Here is a 22,017-nt window from a genome sequence, read left to right as displayed (position 1 = left end):
TTTAAGGCACTGAAAATACTGTATATGATAATATAATGTTCAGTTGAGTGGCTCAGGCATGTCTGACTCTTTGAGACCCCATGAACTACAGCACGCCAGGCCTCCCTTTCCCACACCAACTCCCAAAGCCTACTCAAACTCATGTCCATTGAGTCAGTGATGTCATCCAACATCCTCTGTTGTCCCCTTCTCCTCCTGCCCTCAATCATTCCCAGCATCAGGGTCTTTTCAAATGAGTTAGTTCTTTGCATCAGGTGGCCAAAGTATTGGAGTTTCAGCTTCAGCATCAGTCCTTCCAGTGAACACCCAGGGCTGATCTCCTTTAGGATACAATGGTTGGATCTCCTTGCAGTCCAAGGGACTCTCAAGAGTCTTCTCCAACATCACAGTTCAAAAGCATCAATTCTTCGGCACTCAGCTTCTTTATAGTCCAACTCTCACATCCATACATGACTACTGGAAAAGATAATATAATGTGGATACACATAATTAAACACTTGTCCAAAACACAGGATATAAAACATCATGAGTGAATTCGAATGTACACTGTAGACTTTGAATGATGATGACTTGTTAAAATAGGTGCATGAAAAATAACAAACATGCCATTCTAAAGAGGGTCCTTGGTAATGGGGGAGCTTATACATGTGGGGAGGTAGGGGTTATACAGGGCATTTCTGTCCTTTCCACTGAATTTTGCTGTGATAAAAAATTTCTTTAAATATAAAATTAATTACATAAAAATGGGCAAAAGATGTAAAAAGTTGTTGTTGCTTAGTTCATTTGCTAAGTCACGTACAAATCTGCAACCCCATGGAATGAGAATGCCAGGTTCCTCTGACTTTCACTACGTCCAGGAATTTGCTCAAATTCATGTTCACTGAGTCAGTAAAGCTATCTAACCGCCATCACATCCTCTGCTGCCCTAAACAGACAGCTCATCAAAGAAGATATACAGATGGCCAGGAAGCAACTGCAAGGAAACTCAGTATCACACATTAACAAGGAATTTTATGTTAAGACAAGAATGAGATAGCAATGCAGATCTCTGAGAATTTTGACAATCCAAAGAATCTCTATATATTTAAAAAGTTTTATTCCTTGCAGGTTTTCCCAGGGGTCCTAACCAGGAGTCCAAACTGCACACTTCCATCAGTGCTTCAGAGGCAAGACAACTAACAAACTCTCAGGTCACTGAAAAGCTAAAAGTAGTCCAGATGATGCATTCTTCTTTTTCCTATTAAGGGAGAGCTGGGAGGTGGAGATTTTCTCCTATTCCTACACACTGCCACGGAAAGGAAGTAGATATGGAGGATACAATACCATACATTTGCCTGAACACTTATTGTATCTCTTCTTGGCGTTGTGCTTTTCTGGGGTGCAGCACTCTATCATCCAACTTCTGGTATTTTCACAAAGGAAATTAGGTCTGTATGTTCTTGTCTCCCTGGAGGAATGGAGGCTTACGGATTCCTATTTTTTCATCATGCTGATGTTACTCTGGAGTAATGTTCATCATTAAATCATGTCACTTTCTGGGGAATTTTAAGTTTTCTTGCAACAGCAATCACATCTCTGAAGGGAAAAGGATACACTGTACCAAAACTGGACACTCCTTCACGTTGTCCTGTTTTTCTGCAATACTCTGTGGAAGGCAGCCTTCACTTGAGCATTCCTTACACTGTAGACAAGAGGGTTCAGCAATGGGTTGAAAAGAGTATAAAACAGGAAAAGGATCTTCAGGGGTTCTTCTCGTCGACTATTGTCAGGGACCATGTAAACAATGATGGCTATGCCAAAGTAGAACCCGACCACGCAGAGGTGTGAGGAGCAGGTGGAGAAGGCTTTCTTGCGGCCGTCCTTTGACTGGATCTTCAGGATGGCCCAGAGGATACGCACGTAGGAGACCAGCATCAGGGCAAGGGGCCCAACTAAGATAAACACGCCATCAGCAAAGAGGAACATTTCATTGATCCAGATGTCAGCACAGGCCAGTTTGAGAACAGAGCGAATGTCACAGAGGAAGTGGTTCACCTTCTGGGGCCCACAGAAGGGTAATCTTAACAAGAGAATTACTTGGACCAGGGCCAGGGCAAATCCACACGCCCAGCAAGTGATGGCCAGGATGGAGCACACTCTCCAGTTCATGATGACTGTGTACTGGAGGGGATGGCAGATCGCCACATACCTGTCGTAGGACATCGCCAACAGAATGAGGCACTCTATAGATCCAAAAGTCAAATTGAAGAGCATCTGCACAGTGCAAGGGTCAAAGGAGATGTTTCTTGTGTGTTTCACTAGGTTTTCCAGCAAGGTGGGCAAATTGCTGGAAGGAAAGGATATGTCGATGATGGACAGGTGGGAAAGGAAAAAGTACATGGGGGAGTGCAGTCTGGGGTCAAGGCAAACAAGTCCCAAGATCATGCCATTTGCCAGCAGGTTGCAGATATATAACAGGGAGAAGATACCAAAGAGGAGCAATTCCATGTTTTTGCTGAGCTGGAATCCCACCAGGATGAATTCTGAGATCTGTGATTGGTTGCCCTCCATTGCCAATGACAGTCTGCGAAGGACTGAAGTGTGATAGGAAAGTCAGGATTGGATAGCAATGAAAAAAGGAGCTATTTATGTGAAGTGAATTCAGAGGAAGCTTGTGTTGTCCCTACCTCCCTGAGGTTTTTTTCTTCAAAATTTCTTTGCCTTTTTGTTTTCTTACTTTTTATTGTGAAAGTGAAAGTGAAGTTGCTCAGTCATGTCCGACTCTTTGGGACCCGATGGACTGTAGCCCCGCAGGCTCCTTGGTCCATGGGATTTTCCAGGCATGAATACTGGAGTGGGTTGCTATTACAGATAAGTATTGGGGATTATAAACCATACTAGTATATAGTATACAGGTTTCACTAATTTCTATTCATTTTTGGCTTATCACTTATTTTCTCTAAATGGACAGTGTATTAACTTTCTATAAAACATTTAAGACTAAAGTGAAGCCATATTCACATATTGACAATTTAGTCCTAAACTCTTGGAGGGGGTCCTTCTCCCTGCAACATTATTATATTACATATATTATATGTTTATATAATATATATAAACAAAGCTAGTGTGGTAGTGGAAATATAGCTGAGCTATTAAAAATCCTAAAAGATGATGCTGTTAAAGTGCTGCACTCCACATGCCAGCATATTTGCAAAACTCAGCAGTGGCCACAGGAGTAGAAACAATCAGTTTTCATTACAATCCCAAAGAAAGACAGCACGGAAGAATGTTCAAACTATTATACAGTTGCACACATTTCAAATGCTAACAAAGTAATGCTCAAACTCTTTCAAACTAAGCTTCAAAAGTACATGAGCCAAAATCTTCCAGATCTATAAGCTGGATTTCCAAAAGGCACAGTAGCCAGAGGTCAAATTAACAATATCCATTGGATCATTAAAAAGCAAGAGAATTCCAGAAAAAATCTACTCCTGCTTCATTGATTTTGCTAAAGTCTTTGGCTGTGTGGATCACAACAAACTGTGGAAAAGTCTTCATAAGATGGGAATACCAGACTATCTTACCTGCCTCCTGAGGAACCTGTTTTCAGGTCAAGAAGCAACAGTTAAAACTGGACATGGAACAACAGACTGGTTCAAAATTGGGAAAGGAGTTGGTCAAGGCTGTATATTGTCACCCAGCTTATTTAACTTATATGCAGAGTACATCTGTGAAATGCCAGGCTGGATGAATTGTAACCTGAAATCAAGATTGCCGGGAGAAATATCAATAACCTCGAATATGCAGATGATACTACCCTAATGACAGAAAGTGAAGAGGAATATAGAGCCTTTTGATGAAAGTGAAAGAGGAGAGTGAAAAAGCTTGCTTAAAATTCAGCATTCAAAAAACGAAGATCATGGCACCTGTCCCATGGTGATAGATAGGGAAAAAATGGAAACAGTGACAGATTTGATTTTCTTGGGCTCCAAAATCACTGTGCATAGGCTTCAAAAGTACATGAACCAAAATCTTCCAGATCTTGGTTGGACAGTGCCTGCAGCCATGAAATTAATAGTTTTCCTCCTTGGAAGGAAAACTATGACAAACCTAGACAGCATATTAAAAAGCAGAGACATCACTTTGCTGACAAATGTCCATATTGTAAAAATTATGGTTTTTACAGTAGTCATGTATGGATGTGAGAGTTGGATCATAAGGAAGGCTGAGCACTGAAAAACTGATGCTTTTGAACCATGGTGTTGGAGAAGACTCTTGAGAGTCCCTTGGATAGCAAGATCAAATTAGTCAATCCTAAAGGAAATCAACCCTGAATGTTCATTGGAAGGACTGATGATGAAGCTGAAACTCCAATATTTTGGCCACCTGATGTGAAGAGCTGACTCTTTGGAAAAGACCCTGCTGGGAAAGATTGAGGGCAGGAGGAGACAGGGGTGATAGAGGATGAAATGGTTGGATGGAATCATGAGTCAATGGATATGCGTTTGAACAACCCAGAGACAGGGAAGAAGGGGAGACTGCCATGCTGTAGTCCATGGGGTTGCAAATAGTTGGATAGGACTATGCGACTGAACAAGAACAACAGCAACACATTTACATGTATCATTGTGTGTGTGCGTATGTGTGTGTGTTAAGTCGCTTCAGTCGTGTCTGAGTCTTTGTGACCCTATGGACTGTAGCTCACCAGGCTCCTCTGTCCATCGGATTCTCCAGGCAAGAATACTAGGTTACCAGGACCTCCTCCGGGTGATCTGTCTTCCCAACTCAAGGATGAAACCTGCAATTTTTGCGTCTCCTGCATTGGCAGGTGGGTTCTTTACTACTAGTGCCCTCCTGGGAAGCCCCATATATATTATGTGTAATATATAAAATTACTATTAATATATTTTTACAGTAAAACATAGTCACTATATATACATTCAGAGATACACATACATATATGCAATTTTGATGAATGTATAAACTCATAAAATATGACCCTTACATATATTTTGGAAAAAAATCTTTTTTGTATATTGCAGATACATGCATGAATTATGATTAGAGAACTATCATGCAGCATTAAACTCATTTTAGTAGGGGAAAAATGGTCAAAATCGTGGTAAGGATAATGACTAAACACAATGTAAACAGTACAAATCTTGACCTTGTAAAATGAATATTACAAAAGCCAACAAAAATCAGCTGTTATGGGAGGTGATTTACGAGAAATTATAAGAAAACCATTTTTTCCCAATTGTGAAAAGGGAAGTTGAAAATCAAGTGTTCAAATTTGAAGGATACAGTTTACAAACATTGAGATTTAGACTTCAGTTTCTGGTGAGATGGGAGACTACATACCCTACACCACACTCTTCTTTAAAAACAGCTAAGAGTCAGAAACAACTGAAGTGACTTAGCATGCACACAAAACTAGTCTTGAGCTGAGATAGTCTGGATTCAACTATTCTTACTGAAGGAAATTCCAAGATTTCGTTTCAAGCAGGGAAGAAGTGATCCTAGAAAGAAAATTTACACTGTAAAAACACAGATCAAGGAAAGTAGCAATACATTTACAAAAATAAGCAGACACACTGTACAAAGAATTCTGGCAGTGTCCTCTGGGACCTAGATCAAGACTGAAACTAAATCTGTAACAGTGTATATATTGGGAAGAGGCTAATGGGAATTAAAAACTTCTAATTTCCATGCATTTTGACAGATAATATAGCTACTGACTTTCATTAGCCTTTTTCCACCCAACATTAATCACTCAGCTGAAAAACTGGAGCCATGAGCAGTACATATTCCTATATATAAATGTAAAGATTCAGCTTTAAGAAAAAAATAAGGGATTGACACCTGTCATAAACTGAAAAATTGAATATCTTTACAGACCACTTGCTAAAATGTCTGAGGAAGATCAGGAAATTATTAACTCCATGGAGAGACATGGGTTAAAAGATGGAATAGAAAAATCAAAAAAGTACTTCTCTCTAGAAAAGCAACATATAAAATGGAAAGCCCTGTCACAATGAGCCTCTTTGGACTTCTGGAGTCTAAGCAAAATGTATAGCAGCAGCACACATGTTTAATATGGAAAACAAACACCAACCTGAAAATCAATGGGAGAGATCTGTAGCATTTTAACTTGCCCTGACTCCATCCCCTACTCCCCAGGCTCAGGAGCAGTTCTAAACAAGATAGTCTGCACTTCTGATGTACACTCACTACCCAAGGAGCAGAATATACTTTACACTCACAGAATTCTGGATGTTGGATTTGACCTGTCTGGTGACTGGACAGGGAGGCCTGGCATGCTGCAGTCCATGGGGTTGCAAAGAGTCAGACACGACTGAGTGACTGAACTGAACTGAACTGAAAAAGCAGTATTAGAAGAGGTTTCACCAAAAATATTCCAGGTTGAAAAAAGACCTTACTTAATCTCCAAAATGATAAAAATGTATTCTGAAAGAGTACAGTAAAGGTAAATGTACCCATAAGGACACTGAAGAAATAAAGTTAGTCTTTATATCAAAAATTTGAGATTAAGATAGATTAAATATAAATTCTTAATAAATATAAACAAACAGAAATATTTGACTGCTATTTTCCTGTTTAAAAAAAGTAGTTTCCTAGGGCTACCTACAAGTTAGTCTTAGTTTTTAAAATAAGTTTTAATATTTAATAAAAGCTATAATTTTACTTGCCTCTTTAAAAATTTTCTTAACAGTATTTCAGTATTGTTCAAAGATCAAAAGGAAATGTTAAAAAAATTAAAGGTAAAAGAAAAGTACACAGGAACAACAATTTCACTGACAGCAGATTTCTTATCAACAGCACAAGATCTAAAGACAGAAGGTATTAAATATACACCCAGAGGCAGAGAAGCTCTCAGTCAAGAATGTGAGAACTGCAGGAACTCTCTTGAAGGAATGAAAACAAAAGGAGATTTATCATATGTAAATTATAAAAGTTTGGGCGTATATCTCTTTAGTATTCTAATAAAAATCATTCCTTAATAAGCACAGAAGTGAATTCAGAGTTAATCAAACACATACAAACAATATTGATCAAACATGATTACAAAATATGACCTTATATTTAATAACTTATGAGCTATGAAATGATTTTGATGCTTAAAATTATAAAAGTAAAATTAAAAAATAAATGAAAAGATGTATTTGAATATGAAGAATACTACCTTTTTGAAGAGGTTCATAATACTGAAAGATTTTAAATTCATTACAATAAATTATTAATGTTGATACTAGCATTTATAGATTACCATCAATAGAAAATGACATAGAATCTATGATTTTCAAATTACAGTGCCAACAAATGAAACATTAAAGCATTATCAATCAAAAGGAAGGTAGAAGGCAAGAAAATAGAAAAAGAGAAGCAAAAAAATTGCTGATATTCAGAAACACAAAATATGCTGATATAAATAAGCCTATGACAGGGAGGCCTGGCGTGCTGTGATTCATGGGGTTGTGGAGAGTCGGACACGACTGAGCGACTGAACTGAACTGAACTGAACTGATGTATATCCATTAATGTATCAAATGTAAATGAATTATATTCATCCAGCAAAAGACAGAGATGACCATATCAGATTAAAAACAGAAAATCTTATGAACGTCTTAGAACACTCACACCTAAACATAAATGCACACAAGCATACATGAACACCCAAAACCAAAAACGACTGATAATAAAATAATGAAAAAAAAAGGGTTTATGCCAACAGTGGCTGTAGTAGCAATACTGACATAAGACCTAAGCATGCTAAGTCACTTCAGTCGTGTCTGACTCTGTGTGACCCCACAGACGGAAGCCAACCCGGCTACCCCGTCCCTGGGATTCTCCAGGCAAGAACACTGGAGTGGATTGCCATTTAAGCATAGGTGGGCATATAAAGGAGATTACAAAATCATGATAAAATGAACAATCTGCTAAAAGATGAAAGCACAGGGTGTGCTTATTCCCTATGAAATAAGTAAACTTTATACAGCAGGAAGCTTGTTTATCCCAGAAAAACAAACAAAAACATTATTAATGATAGTAAAACTTTAAAAGCTTTCCCTTTGAGTTAGGAAATGATTTTAACATGCTTTATTAAAACCACTTCTTTTTAAGGTTGATTCAGGAACCATCTGACATTAAGACAGAAAGAAGAAATAGCAGGGCTAGGATTTAAAATGGAAAATAAAATATAATTATTGAAAACACACTTGCATATATTAAAAATAATAGATGTGCTACTATTACAAGCAAGTAAATATCCAGAAATTTGGGCTCAAGGATGATGTACAAATGGGGAGACTTACATACTTCGTTTATGGAATGATCATTTTTGTAAAGATTGCAAATCTCTCCAAATTGTTCTATTGGTTCAATAAAATCAAAATCAGAATCCAAGGTTAGTTCAGGTATAGAAATTGAGAATCTAACTATAAATTTCATATGAAATTATAAAAGATGAAAAAGAATAAGACAGTTTTAAAGAATGAAGTAAAAGTACTTACTCTGTGGAATACTGAGACCCACAAGGTTACAGAGCCTTTATACAGTCAGTCAATATTGTATTGGAGCAAGGATAAATAAAGAGACCCATCAAACAGCAAGGTTTACTCAGAAATTCAGAAATGTATGTACACAAACATGCTTACACATACATATTTGAACCAAGACAAAGGCACTGGTGTTTTTAATAAATAATTATGGAACAATTGACTATCAAAGTGGATAAAACCTAAAGCATGACTTCTACCAGTACACTACAAAAAATCAGGTAGGTTTTAGAATTAATCATAAAAGATGAAAACAAGCTTTGTAGAACATTAATTAATGCTTTATAGTGAAAGCCTCAGAGAGAAGAAAAGTTTCTGCAACAAAATAAAAAACAGTATTAAAGAAAAGATTGATAAAATTAAGAACCTAACTCCTGTCTACCTAGAGGCATCATTAAGAAAATAAAAATGAAATCTGCAGAGTGGAAGGAAGTATTTATGACATAAGCAATCAATAGTGTTCATATTCAGAATAGGTAAAGAATTTCTGTATATTGATACTGAAAAGATAGATAAACCAATTTAAATTGGGCAAAATATGTGAACATACATTATGCATACATGAAATCATACATACTCTCAAGCAGGTTGAGTCAGCTGGCTAATAAAAGTGACTCCAAAGCCTTCATCCTATATCAATGCATGCCTGTAACGTTCAAGTTTTAGGTACTATTGTTACAATAAATGAGCATGCCCATCACAGCATTTAAGTTCTCTCCACTGGCTGTTGGTTTAACTGCCAGTTCTGGACTATCTTCCTGTCTTGAGTTGTCTGCTTAGGGACTTAGCAACTTAGTTTACTGTAGAATTTGCCTTCTATACAAATTCATATATTTGCAGATAAATCTAACCTGCAGTAGCTTGAGTTATCTTACAAGTAGTAGCTCCCTGATAACACTGCCTGATTCTTTGGCTCCCACACTTGTGCTCTCAAACAACTGTCTTTCTTTGTAGTCTCTATTGGTATCTCCCAGTTATTTGACATAGTTTCTAAGTCCAGCTCCCGATACTAAATATCTCTAAAATTCGTTCTGTATTTCAGGTAGGTTGTCATTATAAGTTAAAAGAATGTACTTGTCACATAGTAATAATCTCCTTAGAGGAGATTCCATTAATATACTTAAATTACTACATTATATTATATATACCAAGAAAAGTTTATTTAGTAAGAAAATTATAAGCAGTATTAATAAACATTATAAATAATTTTACATTGCAAGATGACTATCAGAGGGTTGTATCTTTAGATATGCATTAGTCCTAGAACATCTCCTCAGCTCAGTTCAGTCCATTCGCTCAGTTTGGTCGAACTCTGCGACCCCATGGACTGCTGCACGCCAGGCTTCCCTGTCCATCACCAACTCCCGGAACTTGCTCAAACTCATGTCCATCGAGTTGGTGATGCTATCCAACCATCTCATCCTCTGTCATCCCCTTCTCCTCCTGCCTTCAATCTTGCCCAGCAACAGGGTCTTTTCCAATGATCTTACCTCACATCTACAGGAAATAATCACTGCTTTCCTTGACTTGCTGCAGAAGAGAAACCCTTTGGTCCAACACCTCAACTAGCTGAGGGGACTCTGATAGCTTATAAACTCAGGTCAGGTCTATGGAGAATGCCTTTTCAGTAACTTCATGTTAGCGGACCATCAACTCTTATCTTATATACAACAGAAGTCAGACAATATGAACATGAAACCTCTGTTAGCCTCCTAAATATTGACTAGAATTATATTATTAAAATGCTGAAATAGGGGTGAGAATAATGAAATTACTATAGTGTAAAGGAAGTTATTAGAAATACTATGCCTTACTGTAACATTACAAATGTAGGATTACTCTGATTTTCCTTAAGCAAATTTGGTAAAAATTTAAGAATGATTTAATTATTAAAAAATAGAGAAATATCTTTTGCAGTAGTGACATTTTACCATACTTTTTCCAGCTAGAATTTTCCCCTCAAATTGGTAAGTGACAATGGCAGTCACAGTTGTGTGAGGATGACAAAGAGTTATCCTTAGATGAGGACAACCATCCCTGGAGAGTAACACTGGACAACAAATCACAATAAGCTAAACTGGTACTGACACCAGCTTCCCTGCTGCAAAAGAAATACTAACGGGATCTTTATCAGACAGCTAGAGGATTTCTCCCTGTTACTTACTAACACCTCCCCCTGGGCAGCAAAGAAAGGAGCCCCAGTGTTCTCACTTCCTGGCAGGAGGACATTTCCAGGAGCAGATGGTCCTTAGCAGAGGAAGAAATGAAAGACAGTGGAAGACAAGTCACACAACACCTCTGGCTTCATCATTTGTTAGGAAAGGCATCAACTCTAGGTGGCTCTTCTGCCCCTTTTTGTTTGATACCAAGACTCAGGGACATTGAGTTTCACCAGCCCCTTCCTATAAGTAGGACCAGAGAGGGACTCTGATTAGGAAGAGTAAGGAACCTACATATAGACAGCATGAGTATCAGAGGTTATTCTGAGACCCCTGGCACAATGCAAGTAAAGGGTCTTCATGAAGGTGGCTTTTTCTTCTTCCTAAACCTGATAATTGTTTCCAGTCTTCTGTCCTGCTCTTCCGTAAACTGTTACCATTGTAAAAATAATAATTTGTACAAAGGGGTTGTGGTACTATTTTCAATATTTTAATCAGATTGGGATTGAATGTACAGGAAACTCACAGAGATGGAGATGGTGGGAGCTGAGTTGTGTGCTCCCTGAAGCGAGAACAGAGAATGAGTCCCAGACACTTCGTCTGTACTGACAGAAAGGACAGGACTCAGGAGCCTCTAGGTGTGAGTGCTTTAGAACCTGACTGCCTAAAACCACCCCATTCCCCAGAGACATTCCTCAGGGAACAAGTACTGTGTGTCTTTTCACCAGTCTCCATTTTTCCAACAAAGTAGTGCAAACTCTCTCCCGTCCCACTTGTGTCTCCTGATTTGTTAGTTATTAGAGTATGTGTCTTTGAGTGTGCACCTGCTTATGCAGGAAGAGAACTCTAGAAAAATGGCAAAGATCTCTGTATTCAAGAGAATCTTGTTATGAAATTTTTTAACAGATAAGTCATACTCTATTGATTATGTCCCATAGTACAGTCCCCAAGGATAAGAAGGCAGTATGTAATTGCTATTGACTCTGCTTCTAAATTCTACTTTTAGAAAGATTCATAATATAGTAAATATGACTCCCATGGAGTTGATTAAAGTAGCCCCTCAAAGAACTGTATCTCTCACAGGGAGTGAAAAATCTCTGTCTGCTGAAAAGTGCTAATGTGCAATAATTATAAAAATTTCCCATTGCAAATATGAATCATTGCTTGGGAAGCTTTGGGGATGGAATCCTATGGCCTCAGAGCTTTCATACTTAATCTACTTCTTTAAAATTGATTTATTTTTTATTGAAGAATAAATTGCTTTACAGATTTTTGCTGTTTTCTCTCAAACGTCAACATGAATCAGCCACAGATATACATATATCCCCTCCCTTTTGAAACTCTCTCCCATCTCCCTCCCCATCCCACCCCTCTAGGTCGATTCCCAGCCCCTGTTTGAGTTTCCTGAGCCATACAGCAAATTCCTGTTGGCTATTTATTTTACATATGGTAAAATGATGTAAGTTTCTAAGTTACTCTTTCCACACATCTCACCCTCTCCTCCCCTCTCCCCATTTCCATAGGTCTATTCTCTATGTCTGTTTCTCCATTGTTGTCCTGTAAATAAATTCTTCATATCATTTTTCTAGATCCTGTATATATGTATTAGAATATGGTGTTTATCTTTCTCTTTCTGATTCACTTGACACTGTATAATGGATTCTAGGTTCATCCACCTCATCAGAAATGACTCAATGTGTTCCATTTTATGGCTGAGTAATATTCCATTGTGTATATATACTACACACTGGTCATACCACACACTGGCCATAGCAAACACCCTATTCCAACAACACAAGACTCCACACATGGACGTCACCAGATGGTCAGTACTGAAATCAGATTTATTACATCCTTTGCAGCCAAAGATGGAGAAGTTCTATACAGTCAGCAAAAACAAGATCAGGAGCTGACTGTGGCTCAGATCATGAACTCCTTATTGCCAAATTCATACTTAAATTGAAGAAAGTAGGGAAAAACCAGTAGACCATTCAGGTATGACTTAAATAAAATCTCTTACGATTATACAGTGGAAGTGGCAAATAGATTCAAGGGATTAGATCTGAAAGACAGAGTGGCTGAAGAACTGTGGACAGAGGTTCGTGACATTTTACAGGAGACAGGGGTCAAGATCATCCCCAAGAAAAAGGAATGCAAAAAGTCAAAATGGTTGTCTGAGAAGGTCTTACAAATAGCTATGAATAGACAAGAAGTGAAAAGCAAAGGAGAAAAGGAAAGATATACCCACTTAAATGTAGAGTTCCAAAGAACCATAAGGAGAGATAATAAAACCTTCTTCAGCAATCAGTGCAAAGAAATACAGGAAAACAATAGAATGGGAAGTCTAGAGATCTCCTCAAGAAAATTAGAGATACCAAGGGAACATTTCATGCAAAAACAGGCACAATAAAGGGCAGAAATAGTATGGACCTAACATAAGCAGAAGATATTAAGAAGAGGTGGCAAGAATACACAGAAGAACTATACAAAAAATATCTTCAAAATCCAGATAATCACGATGGTGTGATCACCAACCTAGAGTCAGACATACTGGAATGTGAAATCAGTGGGGCCTTGGGAAGCATCATTGTGAACAAAGCTAGTGGAGATGATGGAATTTCAGTTGAGCTATTTCAAATCCTGAAAGATGATGCTGTGAAAGTGCTGCACTCAATATGCCAGCAAATTTGGAACACTCAGCAGTGGCCACAGGCCTGGAAAAGGTCAGTTTTAATTCCAATCCCAAAGAAAGGCAATGCCAAAGAATACTCAAACTACTGCACAATTGCACTCATCTCACATGCTAGCAAAGTAATGCTCAAAATTCTCCAAGCCAGGCTTCAACAGTACATAAACCGTGAAATTTCAGATGTTCAAGCTGGATTTAGAAAAAGCAGAGGAGCCAGAGATCAAATTGCCAACATGTGTTGGATCATTGAAAAAGCAACAGAGTTCCAGAAAAACATCTATTTTTGCCTTATTGACTATGCCAAAGCCTTTGACTGTATGAACCACAACAAACTGTGGAAAATTCATCAAGAGATGGGAATACCAGACCACCTGACTTGCCTCTTGAGAAATCTGTATGCATGTCAGGAAGCACAGTTAGAACTGGACATGGAACAACAGACTGGTTCAAAATAGGGAAAGCAATACGTCAAGACTGTATATTGTCACCCTGCTTATTTAACTTATATGCAGGGTACATCATGAGAAACACTGGACTGGATGAAGCACAAGCTGGAATCAAGATTGCCAGGAGAAATATGAATAACCTCAGATATGCAAACAATACCACCCTTATGGCAGAAAGCAAAGAAAAACTAAGGTGCCTCTTGATGAAAGTGAAAGAGGAGACTGAAAAATTTAGCTTACAGTTCAACATTCAGAAAACTAGAATCATGGCATCTGGTCCCATCACTTCATGGCAAATAGATGTGGAAACAATGGAAACAGTGGCTGACTTTATTTTGTGGGGCTCCAAAATCACTGTAAATGGTGATTGCAGCCATGAAATTAAAAGATGCTTACTCCTTGGGAGGAAAGTTATGACTAACCTAGACAGCATATTAAAAAGCAGAGACATTACTTTGTCAACAAAGGTCCGTCTAGTCAAGGCTATGGTTTTTCCAGTAGTCATGTTTGGATGTGAGAGTTGGACTATGAAGAAAGCTGATCGCTGAAGAATTGATGCTTTTGAACTGTGGTGTTGGAGAAGACTCTCGAGAGTCGCTTGGACTGCAAGGAGATCCAACCAGTTCATCCTAAAAGAGATCACTCCTGAGTGTTCATTGGAAGGACTGATGCTGAAGCTGAAACTCCAATACTTTGGCCACCTGATAGGAAGAGCTGACTCATTTGTAAAGACCCTGATGCTGGGAAAGATTGAAGGTGGGAGGAGAAGGGGACGACAGAGAATGAGATGGTTGGATGGCATCACCGACTCAACAGACACGAGTTTGGGTAAACTCCAGGAATTGGTGACAGACAGGGAGGCCTGGCACGCTGCGGTTCATGAGGTCAGAAAAAGTCCAACACGACTGAGCGACTGAACTGAACTGAACTGAATTCTGACCGGTGTGAGATGATATCTCATTGTAGTTTTGATTTGCATTTCTCCAATAATGAGTGATGTTGAGCATCTTTTCATGTGTTTGTTAGCCATCTGTATGTCTTCTTTGGAGAAATGTTTGTTTAGAGCTTTTTCCCACTTTTGATTGGGTTGTTTGTTTTTCTGGTATCCAGTTATATGAGCTGCTTGTACATTTTGAACATTAATCCTTTGTCAGTTATTTCATTTGTTATAATTTTCTCCCATTCTGAGGGTTTTCTTCTAACCTTGCTTACATAGTTTCCTTTGCTGTGCAAATGCTTTTAAGTTTAATCAGGTCCCACTTGTTTGCTCTTGTTTTTATTTTAGTTATACCCATTATCATAATGAAACATTTCTTTTGGATGGAAAAAATGTTTGTTTTGCTTAGTGTTTCTTACAAGGCAGTGAACAATTAATTTTCTTTGGTTTTACTTTTTTGCCCATTCTGGAGCCTTGAAATTTGGCCTATCTAGTAATTCTCACTTGAATTTATTTCCCAGTAAATATATGGCATCCCAATACAATAATGTAAAGTAATTAGCTCCAATTAAAATAAATAAATTTAAAAAATGATAAAAAAATATATGGCTTCCCAAGTGGAGCTAGTAGTAAAGGGACTGCTTGCCAATGCAGGAGGCTTAAGAGACCCAGGTTCAATCCCTAGGTCGGGAAGATCCCATGGAGGATGGCACAGCAACCCACTTCAGTATTCTTGTCAAGAGAATCCCATGGACAGAGGAGCCTGGTGGGCTATGGTCCATGGGGTTGCAGAGTTGGATGCGAATGAAGTGACTTAGCATGCACATATGCATAGGAAAATTTAGACTCAGAAATTTCCTTTCAGTAAACATCAATTCAACTTTTCTTTGTTTCCAGATATCGATTTAACTACTAAATATCGTGTAAGCATCCTTCAATCTACCATGATTCTGCACTTTACAGTAGAAGAGTTATTTGTGGGATGCTCTTGGGATTATTGTTTTAAATATTCACTGTTAAGCCTGCTTCAGGCTTCACTACAGAGACTCACAGCTATCCACTCCTCTTTTCTCCAAAACACAAAATGACCCCCCTAACTTGAAAGTCAAAACCTCTTCATCATAAAAAATTGATATGATGCATTTAATTAAATTTAAAACTATTGCAATGTGTAGAGATATGGAATGGAAGAAAATATTTGTAAGTGATATGACTATAAGGGTTTCATATCCAAAATATAAAAACAACTCATATGATTCGATATAAATTTTTAAAAGCACAATGAAGAAATGGGAAGAAGACCTAAATACACATTTCTCTAAAGAACACATGCAGATGGCCAACAGACACACATAAATAAGCTCAACACTGCTAATTACTGGAGAAATGCAAATCAAACCACAGTGAAGAACCACCTCACACCAGACGGAAGGGCTATCATTGAAAAGTCTACAAATAACAAATGATCGAGAGGGTATGGAGAAAAGAGAATGCTGCTGCAGTGTTGGTGAGAAGGTAAGTTGGTACGGCCAGTGTGGAAAACAGTATGGATGTTTCTCAGAAAACTAACAGTAGAAGTGTCATCTGATCCAGCAATTCCACTCCTGGGAATGTATCAGGACAAAACAATAATTTAAAAAATCCATGCACCCCTGTTTTCACAATAGCACTACTCAAAATAGCCAGGACATGGAAACAACATAAATCCAACAGATAAATGGATAAAGAAGATGTGGCTCATATATACAATGGTATAGTATGTAGCAATAAATAGAATGAAATAATGCCATTTGCAGCAACACGGACAGACTTGGAGATTATTATACTAGGTGAAGTAAGTCAGAAAGAGAAAAACAAATACAACACAGTCTGCTTTTATGTGGAATCTAGAATAGGGCACAAATGAAACAAACCACAAAGCAGAAACAGACTCTCAGATACAGAGGAAAGGTTCACGGTTGCCAAGGGGAAGAAGGAGGGGGCAGGGTGAAGTGGGACTGCGGGGTTAGCAGTTGAAAACTGTTATATATAGAATGGATGAACAAGGTTCTACTGTATAGCGCAGGGAACTATATTCAATACTGCATGATAAACCATAACGGAAAAGAATAGAAAAAAGAATGTACATATGTATGTACAATGTACATACATACGTGTAACGGAATCACTTTGCTGTATAGCAGAAACACATCATAAATAAATTATACATCAATTAAAAATTGATAGAAAAATAATGATCAAAAGACAAAAAATTCTTGCTCTGTGAAAGACACTGGTAAGAATATAAAAACTCAAGCTGTAGAATGGAGGAAAATCTTTGCATATAAAGAACAATAATTTGATTCTGAAATATACAAAGAACTCTTAAAAGAGTAAGAAACAAGCCACTCTATTTAAAAATGGGCCAAAAACCCTAACAGGCATCTATTCAAAGACAGACAGATAGATGGTAAATAACAGATGAAATCTGTGTCACGCGAGTGTATGTTTCTCGGTTTTCATCTCATCACAATGATTTGGGGCGACGGACATTAAAGCCCTCCGCGCGTCACAGCTCTCGAGTCTTGAACAAACCGTGTCATCACTCTTAGACAAATCAGTGTTACAACTCTATTTTATTTAGAAGATAGTAGGAGAATCCATCCTCGAAGAAGAGAAGAGAGTGGAGGAGCGCGCCAGCACGCGGTGGGGGTGTGTAGAGAGAGAGAAGGAGCGTAGGCAGGCAGGAGAGAAAGCCAAAGAGCGCTTGGCTCCTCCTTTTACATGTTTTCTCCGCCCTGGGCCTGCCCTGTGCAAATTGGGCTCAGCCAGGAGTGCTGTTCTACCTGAAGTCCTCACTCTGGTCCTCAGAACTTTCTTTGACCTTCCTTTGTTCTATTTTCACGGGCTGTTCCCTTCCTTGTCTTTTAGCCACTGCCATTTTGGACTCCTTTTCCCTATTCTAACTACCTAACATCTGTCATCAGGAAAATGCAAACTGAAACAACAATGAAGTATCATTATACACTTAGTAGAATGGCTGAAATCCAGAAAACTGACAGCACCAAAGAACAATTAGTGCGTGAACCAACAGGAACTTTCACATATTGTTGAAGAAAATCTATTTTAATTCAAGAAAATGATATAGTCACTCTGAGAGTTTCACAGTTTCTCAAAAAACTAAGCATCCTCTTAATAGCAAGATCTACCAATTGCACTGCCTGGTATTTATCCAAAGGATTTGAAAAGTTATGCCCACGCAAAAACCTGAACAGAAATGTTTAAAGTAACTTTATTCAAAATTGCTTAAATATGGAAGCAATCAAGATGTCATTTGGTAGGTAAATGGATAAATAAATTATGGTGCATTCAGACAATGGAAATACATTCTGCATGAAAAGCAAATGAACTATCAAGCAAAAAGAAAAAGAGGAAACACATGTATACAGCTAAGTGAAGGGAACCAATTTTTAAAAAGCTACATATTTTTTCTACCACGTGACATTTGGAAAAGTCAAAACTATGGAGGGAACTGGGCTTCTCTGGTGTCTCAGACGGTAAAGAATCTGCCTGAGATGAAAGAGATCCAGGTTCGATACTAGGGTTGGGAAGATCCCCCGGAGAAGGGAAAGGCTACCAACTTCAGTATTCTTGCCTGGAGATTCCATGGACAGAGGAGCCTGGTGGGCTACAGTTCATGAGGTTACTAGGCATAGGACATGACTGAGTGACGTTTTTTTAATGGAGGGAATTAAGAGATGAGCAGTTGCAGAGATTTGCAATGAGGGAGGAAGGAAGAGGTAATTGTTTAGGGCAGTGAAAATACTGCATGTGATAATATAATGGTGGATGTACATACTTATACACCCATGCAAACTCACAGAATACACAACACCAAGAGTGAGTCCAAATGTACGTTATGGGCTTTGAGTGATGATGATGTGTTAATATCAGTTCAGTTCAGTTCAGTCATTCAGTACAGTCATTCAGCCATGTCTGACCCTTTGCAACCCCATGGACTGCAGCATGCCAGGCTTCCCTGTCCTTCATCAGCTCCCAGAGCTTGCTCAAACTCATGTCCATTAAGTCAGAGATGCCATCCAACCATCTCATCCTCTATCGTCCCCTTCTTCTCTTGCTTTCAATCTTTCCCAGAATCAGGGTCTTTTCCAATGAGTCAGTTCTTCACATCAGGTGGCCAAAGTATCATAATTTCAGCTTGAGAATCAGTCCTCCCTATGAATAACCAGAGCTGATTTCCTTTAGGATTGACTGTTTGATCTCCTTGCAGTCCAAGGGACCCTCAAGAGTCTTCCTCAACACCACAGTTCAAAAACATCAATTCTCCGGTCTGTGAATAATAACAAATGTGTCACTGTGAAGGGAGATATTGATAATGGGGGAGGTTATACACGTGTGGAGGAAGAGCATTATATGGGCTATCTGCAACTTCCACTTAGTTTTGCAGTGACTCTGAAACTGCTCTAAAAAATAAGCATAACAGGGGGGAAAAGATGTAAAGAGACATCTCACCAAGGAAGATATACAGATGGCAAGGAAGCAACTGGTAAAAAACTCAACATCACATGTCATCAGGGAATTTCATTTGAAAACAAGAATGAGATGCCAGTGCAGATTTATGAGAACTGTGAAAATCCAAAATATCTCTATACAGCTGTTGAAAGTTGGGTGCTTGTCATCTTTCTCAGTGATCCCAACCAGGAGTCCAAATTGGCATTCCCATAAGTGCTCTGAGTCAGGCAAGACAACTAACAAATCCTCAAGCCATTCACTGAAAACCCAAAAGTAGTGTGCATGAATCATTCTTATTTTCCCCCTTGAGGGAGTGTTCAGAGATGGAGATGTTCTCCTGATATTGACAAACTTCCAGGAAAGGGAAGTAGGTATAGAGGATAAAATAGCATAAACTTGCCCAAATGCTTACTGTATTTCTTCTTGGCGTTGTGCTTCTCTGGAATGCTGCCACTATTATTTGACTTCCAGTGTTTTCACAAAGGAAACTATGTCTATATGTTCTTGTCTCTATGGAGAAATGAGGGCTTAGGGATTCTTATTTTTCCATCATGCAGATGTTACTCTTGAGTAATGCTCTTCATTAAATCATGTCTCTTCCTTGCACTAGCAATCACATCTCTGAAGGGGAAAAAACGCACTGAACCAAAACTGTGAAACAACAGTCACATTGTTCTCTTCTTCTGCAATACTCTGTGGAAGGCAGCCTTCACTTGAGCATTCCGTACACTGTAGACAAGAGGGTTTAGCAACGGGTTGAAAAGAGTATAAAACAGGAAAAGGATCTTCAGGTGTTCTTCTCGTTGACTGTTGTCAGGGACCATGTAAATGATCATGGCTATGCCAAAGTAGAACCCGACCACACAGAGGTGCGAGGAGCAGGTGGAGAAGGCTTTCTTGCGGCCGTCCTTTGACCGGATCTTCAGGATGGCCCAGAGGATACGCACGTAGGAGACCAGCATCAGGGCAAGGGGCCCAACTAAGATAAACACACTTTCGGCAAAGAGGAAGATTTCATTGATCCAGATGTCACCACAGGCCAATGTGAGGACAGAGCGGATGTCACAGTAGAAGTGGTTCACCTTCTGGGAGCCACAGAAATGTAATCTTAGCAAGAGAATTACATGGACGAGGGCCATGGAAAATACACCCGCCCAGCAAGCAGTGGCCAGGATGGAGCACACTCTCCAGTTCATGATGACCGTGTACTGGAGGGGATGGCAGATTGCAACATATCTGTCATAGGACATCACCAACAAAATCAGACACTCTATACATCCAAAAATCAAATTAAAAAGCGTCTGTATAATGCAACGGACAAAAGAGATGTTTTTTTTGTGCTTCACTAAGTTTTCCAGCAAGGTGGGCAAATTGCTGGAAGGAAAGGATATGTCGATGATGGCCAGGTGGGAAAGGAAGAAATACATGGGGGAGTGCAGTCTGGGGTCAAGGCAAATGAGTCTCAAGATCATGCCATTTGCCAGCAGGTTGCAGATATATAACAGGGAGAAGATACCGAAGAGGAGCAATTCCATGTTTTTGCTGAGCTGGAATCCCACCAGGATGAATTCTGAGATCTGTGATTGGTTGCCCTCCATTGAAAATTACAGTCTGCAAAGGACGGAAGTGTGATGGGAAAGTCAGAGCTGGATAGCAATGAAAGTAGGAGTTAATGTGAAGTGAATTAAGAGGAAATTTGGTTTGTCCCTACCTCACTGAGGCTTATTATTCAAAGTGTTTCTTGCCTTTTTATTTTTTATTGTGAACTAATTTAAATTTTCAGATAAGTATCAGGGATTATAAACTATACTAGTATACAGAATATAGGTTTCACTAATTTTATTTTTCATTTTTGGCTTATCATTTATTTTCTCTGAATATACATAATATTAATTTATTATAGGCTACTTAAGACTAAAGTGAAACCATATTCACACATTGAAAATTTATTCCTAAATTCTTGAAGGGGTCCTTCTTTCTACATTATTATATTACATATATTACATGTTTATATAAAACATACAAACAAAGCTAATGGTGGTGATGGAAATATAAGTGACCTATTAAAAATCAAAAATAAAATGATGCTGTGAAAGGGATGCACTCAATATGCCAGCAAATTTGGAAAACTCCGCAGTGGCCATAGACCTCGAAAAAGTCAGTTTTCATTCCATTCCCAAGAAAGATAATGTGGAAGAATGTTCAAACCACCATAACTACATTCATTTCACATGCTAGCAAGGTAATGCTGAAAATTTTTCAAACTAGGCTTCAACAGTATGTGAACCAAAAACTTCCAGATGTACAAGCTGGTTATATTAGGGCAGAGTATCCAGAGATCAAATTGACAACATCCTTTGTATCATAGAAAAAGCAAGAGAGTTCTACTTCTGCTTCATTGACTATGCTAAACCTTTGTGTGGATCACAACAAACTGTGGAAAATTCTTAAAGAGACCACCTTACCTGCCTTCTGAGGAACCTGTACTCAGGTCAAGAAGCAACAGTTAAAACTGGGCATGGAACAACGGACTGGTTCAAGATTGGGAAAGAAGTATTTTGAGACTGTATATTGTCACGCAGCTTATTTAACTTATATGCAGAGAACATTGTGTGAAATGCCAGGCTGGAGGAATCACAAGCTGGAACGAAGATTTCCAGGAGAGATATCAATAACTTTGAATATGTAGATGATACTTCTCTAATGGTAGAAAGTGAAG

At 38.6% G+C, this 22,017-nt stretch overlaps 2 protein-coding genes across 2 annotated transcripts; both read right to left on the bottom strand.

Annotated features, from left to right (window-relative positions):
- Positions 1-1,617: 1,617 nt before the first annotated feature.
- LOC129552165 (olfactory receptor 2A2-like) lies at positions 1,618-2,556 on the bottom strand. The gene has a single exon (XM_055420326.2). The coding sequence runs from the start codon at positions 2,548-2,550 to the stop codon at positions 1,618-1,620; it is 933 nt and encodes a 310-aa protein (XP_055276301.2). The 5' UTR covers positions 2,551-2,556.
- A 17,407-nt stretch (positions 2,557-19,963) lies between these two features.
- On the bottom strand, positions 19,964-20,896 carry LOC129552164 (olfactory receptor 2A2-like). Its single transcript, XM_088832885.1, has one exon. The coding sequence runs from the start codon at positions 20,894-20,896 to the stop codon at positions 19,964-19,966; it is 933 nt and encodes a 310-aa protein (XP_088689011.1).
- Positions 20,897-22,017: the final 1,121 nt, after the last annotated feature.

The sequence above is a fragment of the Moschus berezovskii genome, chromosome 3 (assembly GCF_049115385.1).
Source record: "Moschus berezovskii isolate FMDL1 chromosome 3, NW_MosBer_1.0, whole genome shotgun sequence".
NCBI classification, from domain to species: Eukaryota; Metazoa; Chordata; class Mammalia; order Artiodactyla; family Moschidae; genus Moschus; species Moschus berezovskii.
The sequence above is the reverse complement of the archived record's forward strand: the minus strand, read 5'-3'. Positions and strand labels throughout refer to the sequence as shown.

What these genes read in the sequence shown, in the direction of transcription:
- LOC129552164 (XM_088832885.1), bottom strand. Translation starts at nt 20,896, where the DNA reads ATGGAGGGCAACCAATCACAGATCTCAGAATTCATCCTGGTGGGATTC.
- LOC129552165 (XM_055420326.2), bottom strand. Translation starts at nt 2,550, where the DNA reads ATGGAGGGCAACCAATCACAGATCTCAGAATTCATCCTGGTGGGATTC.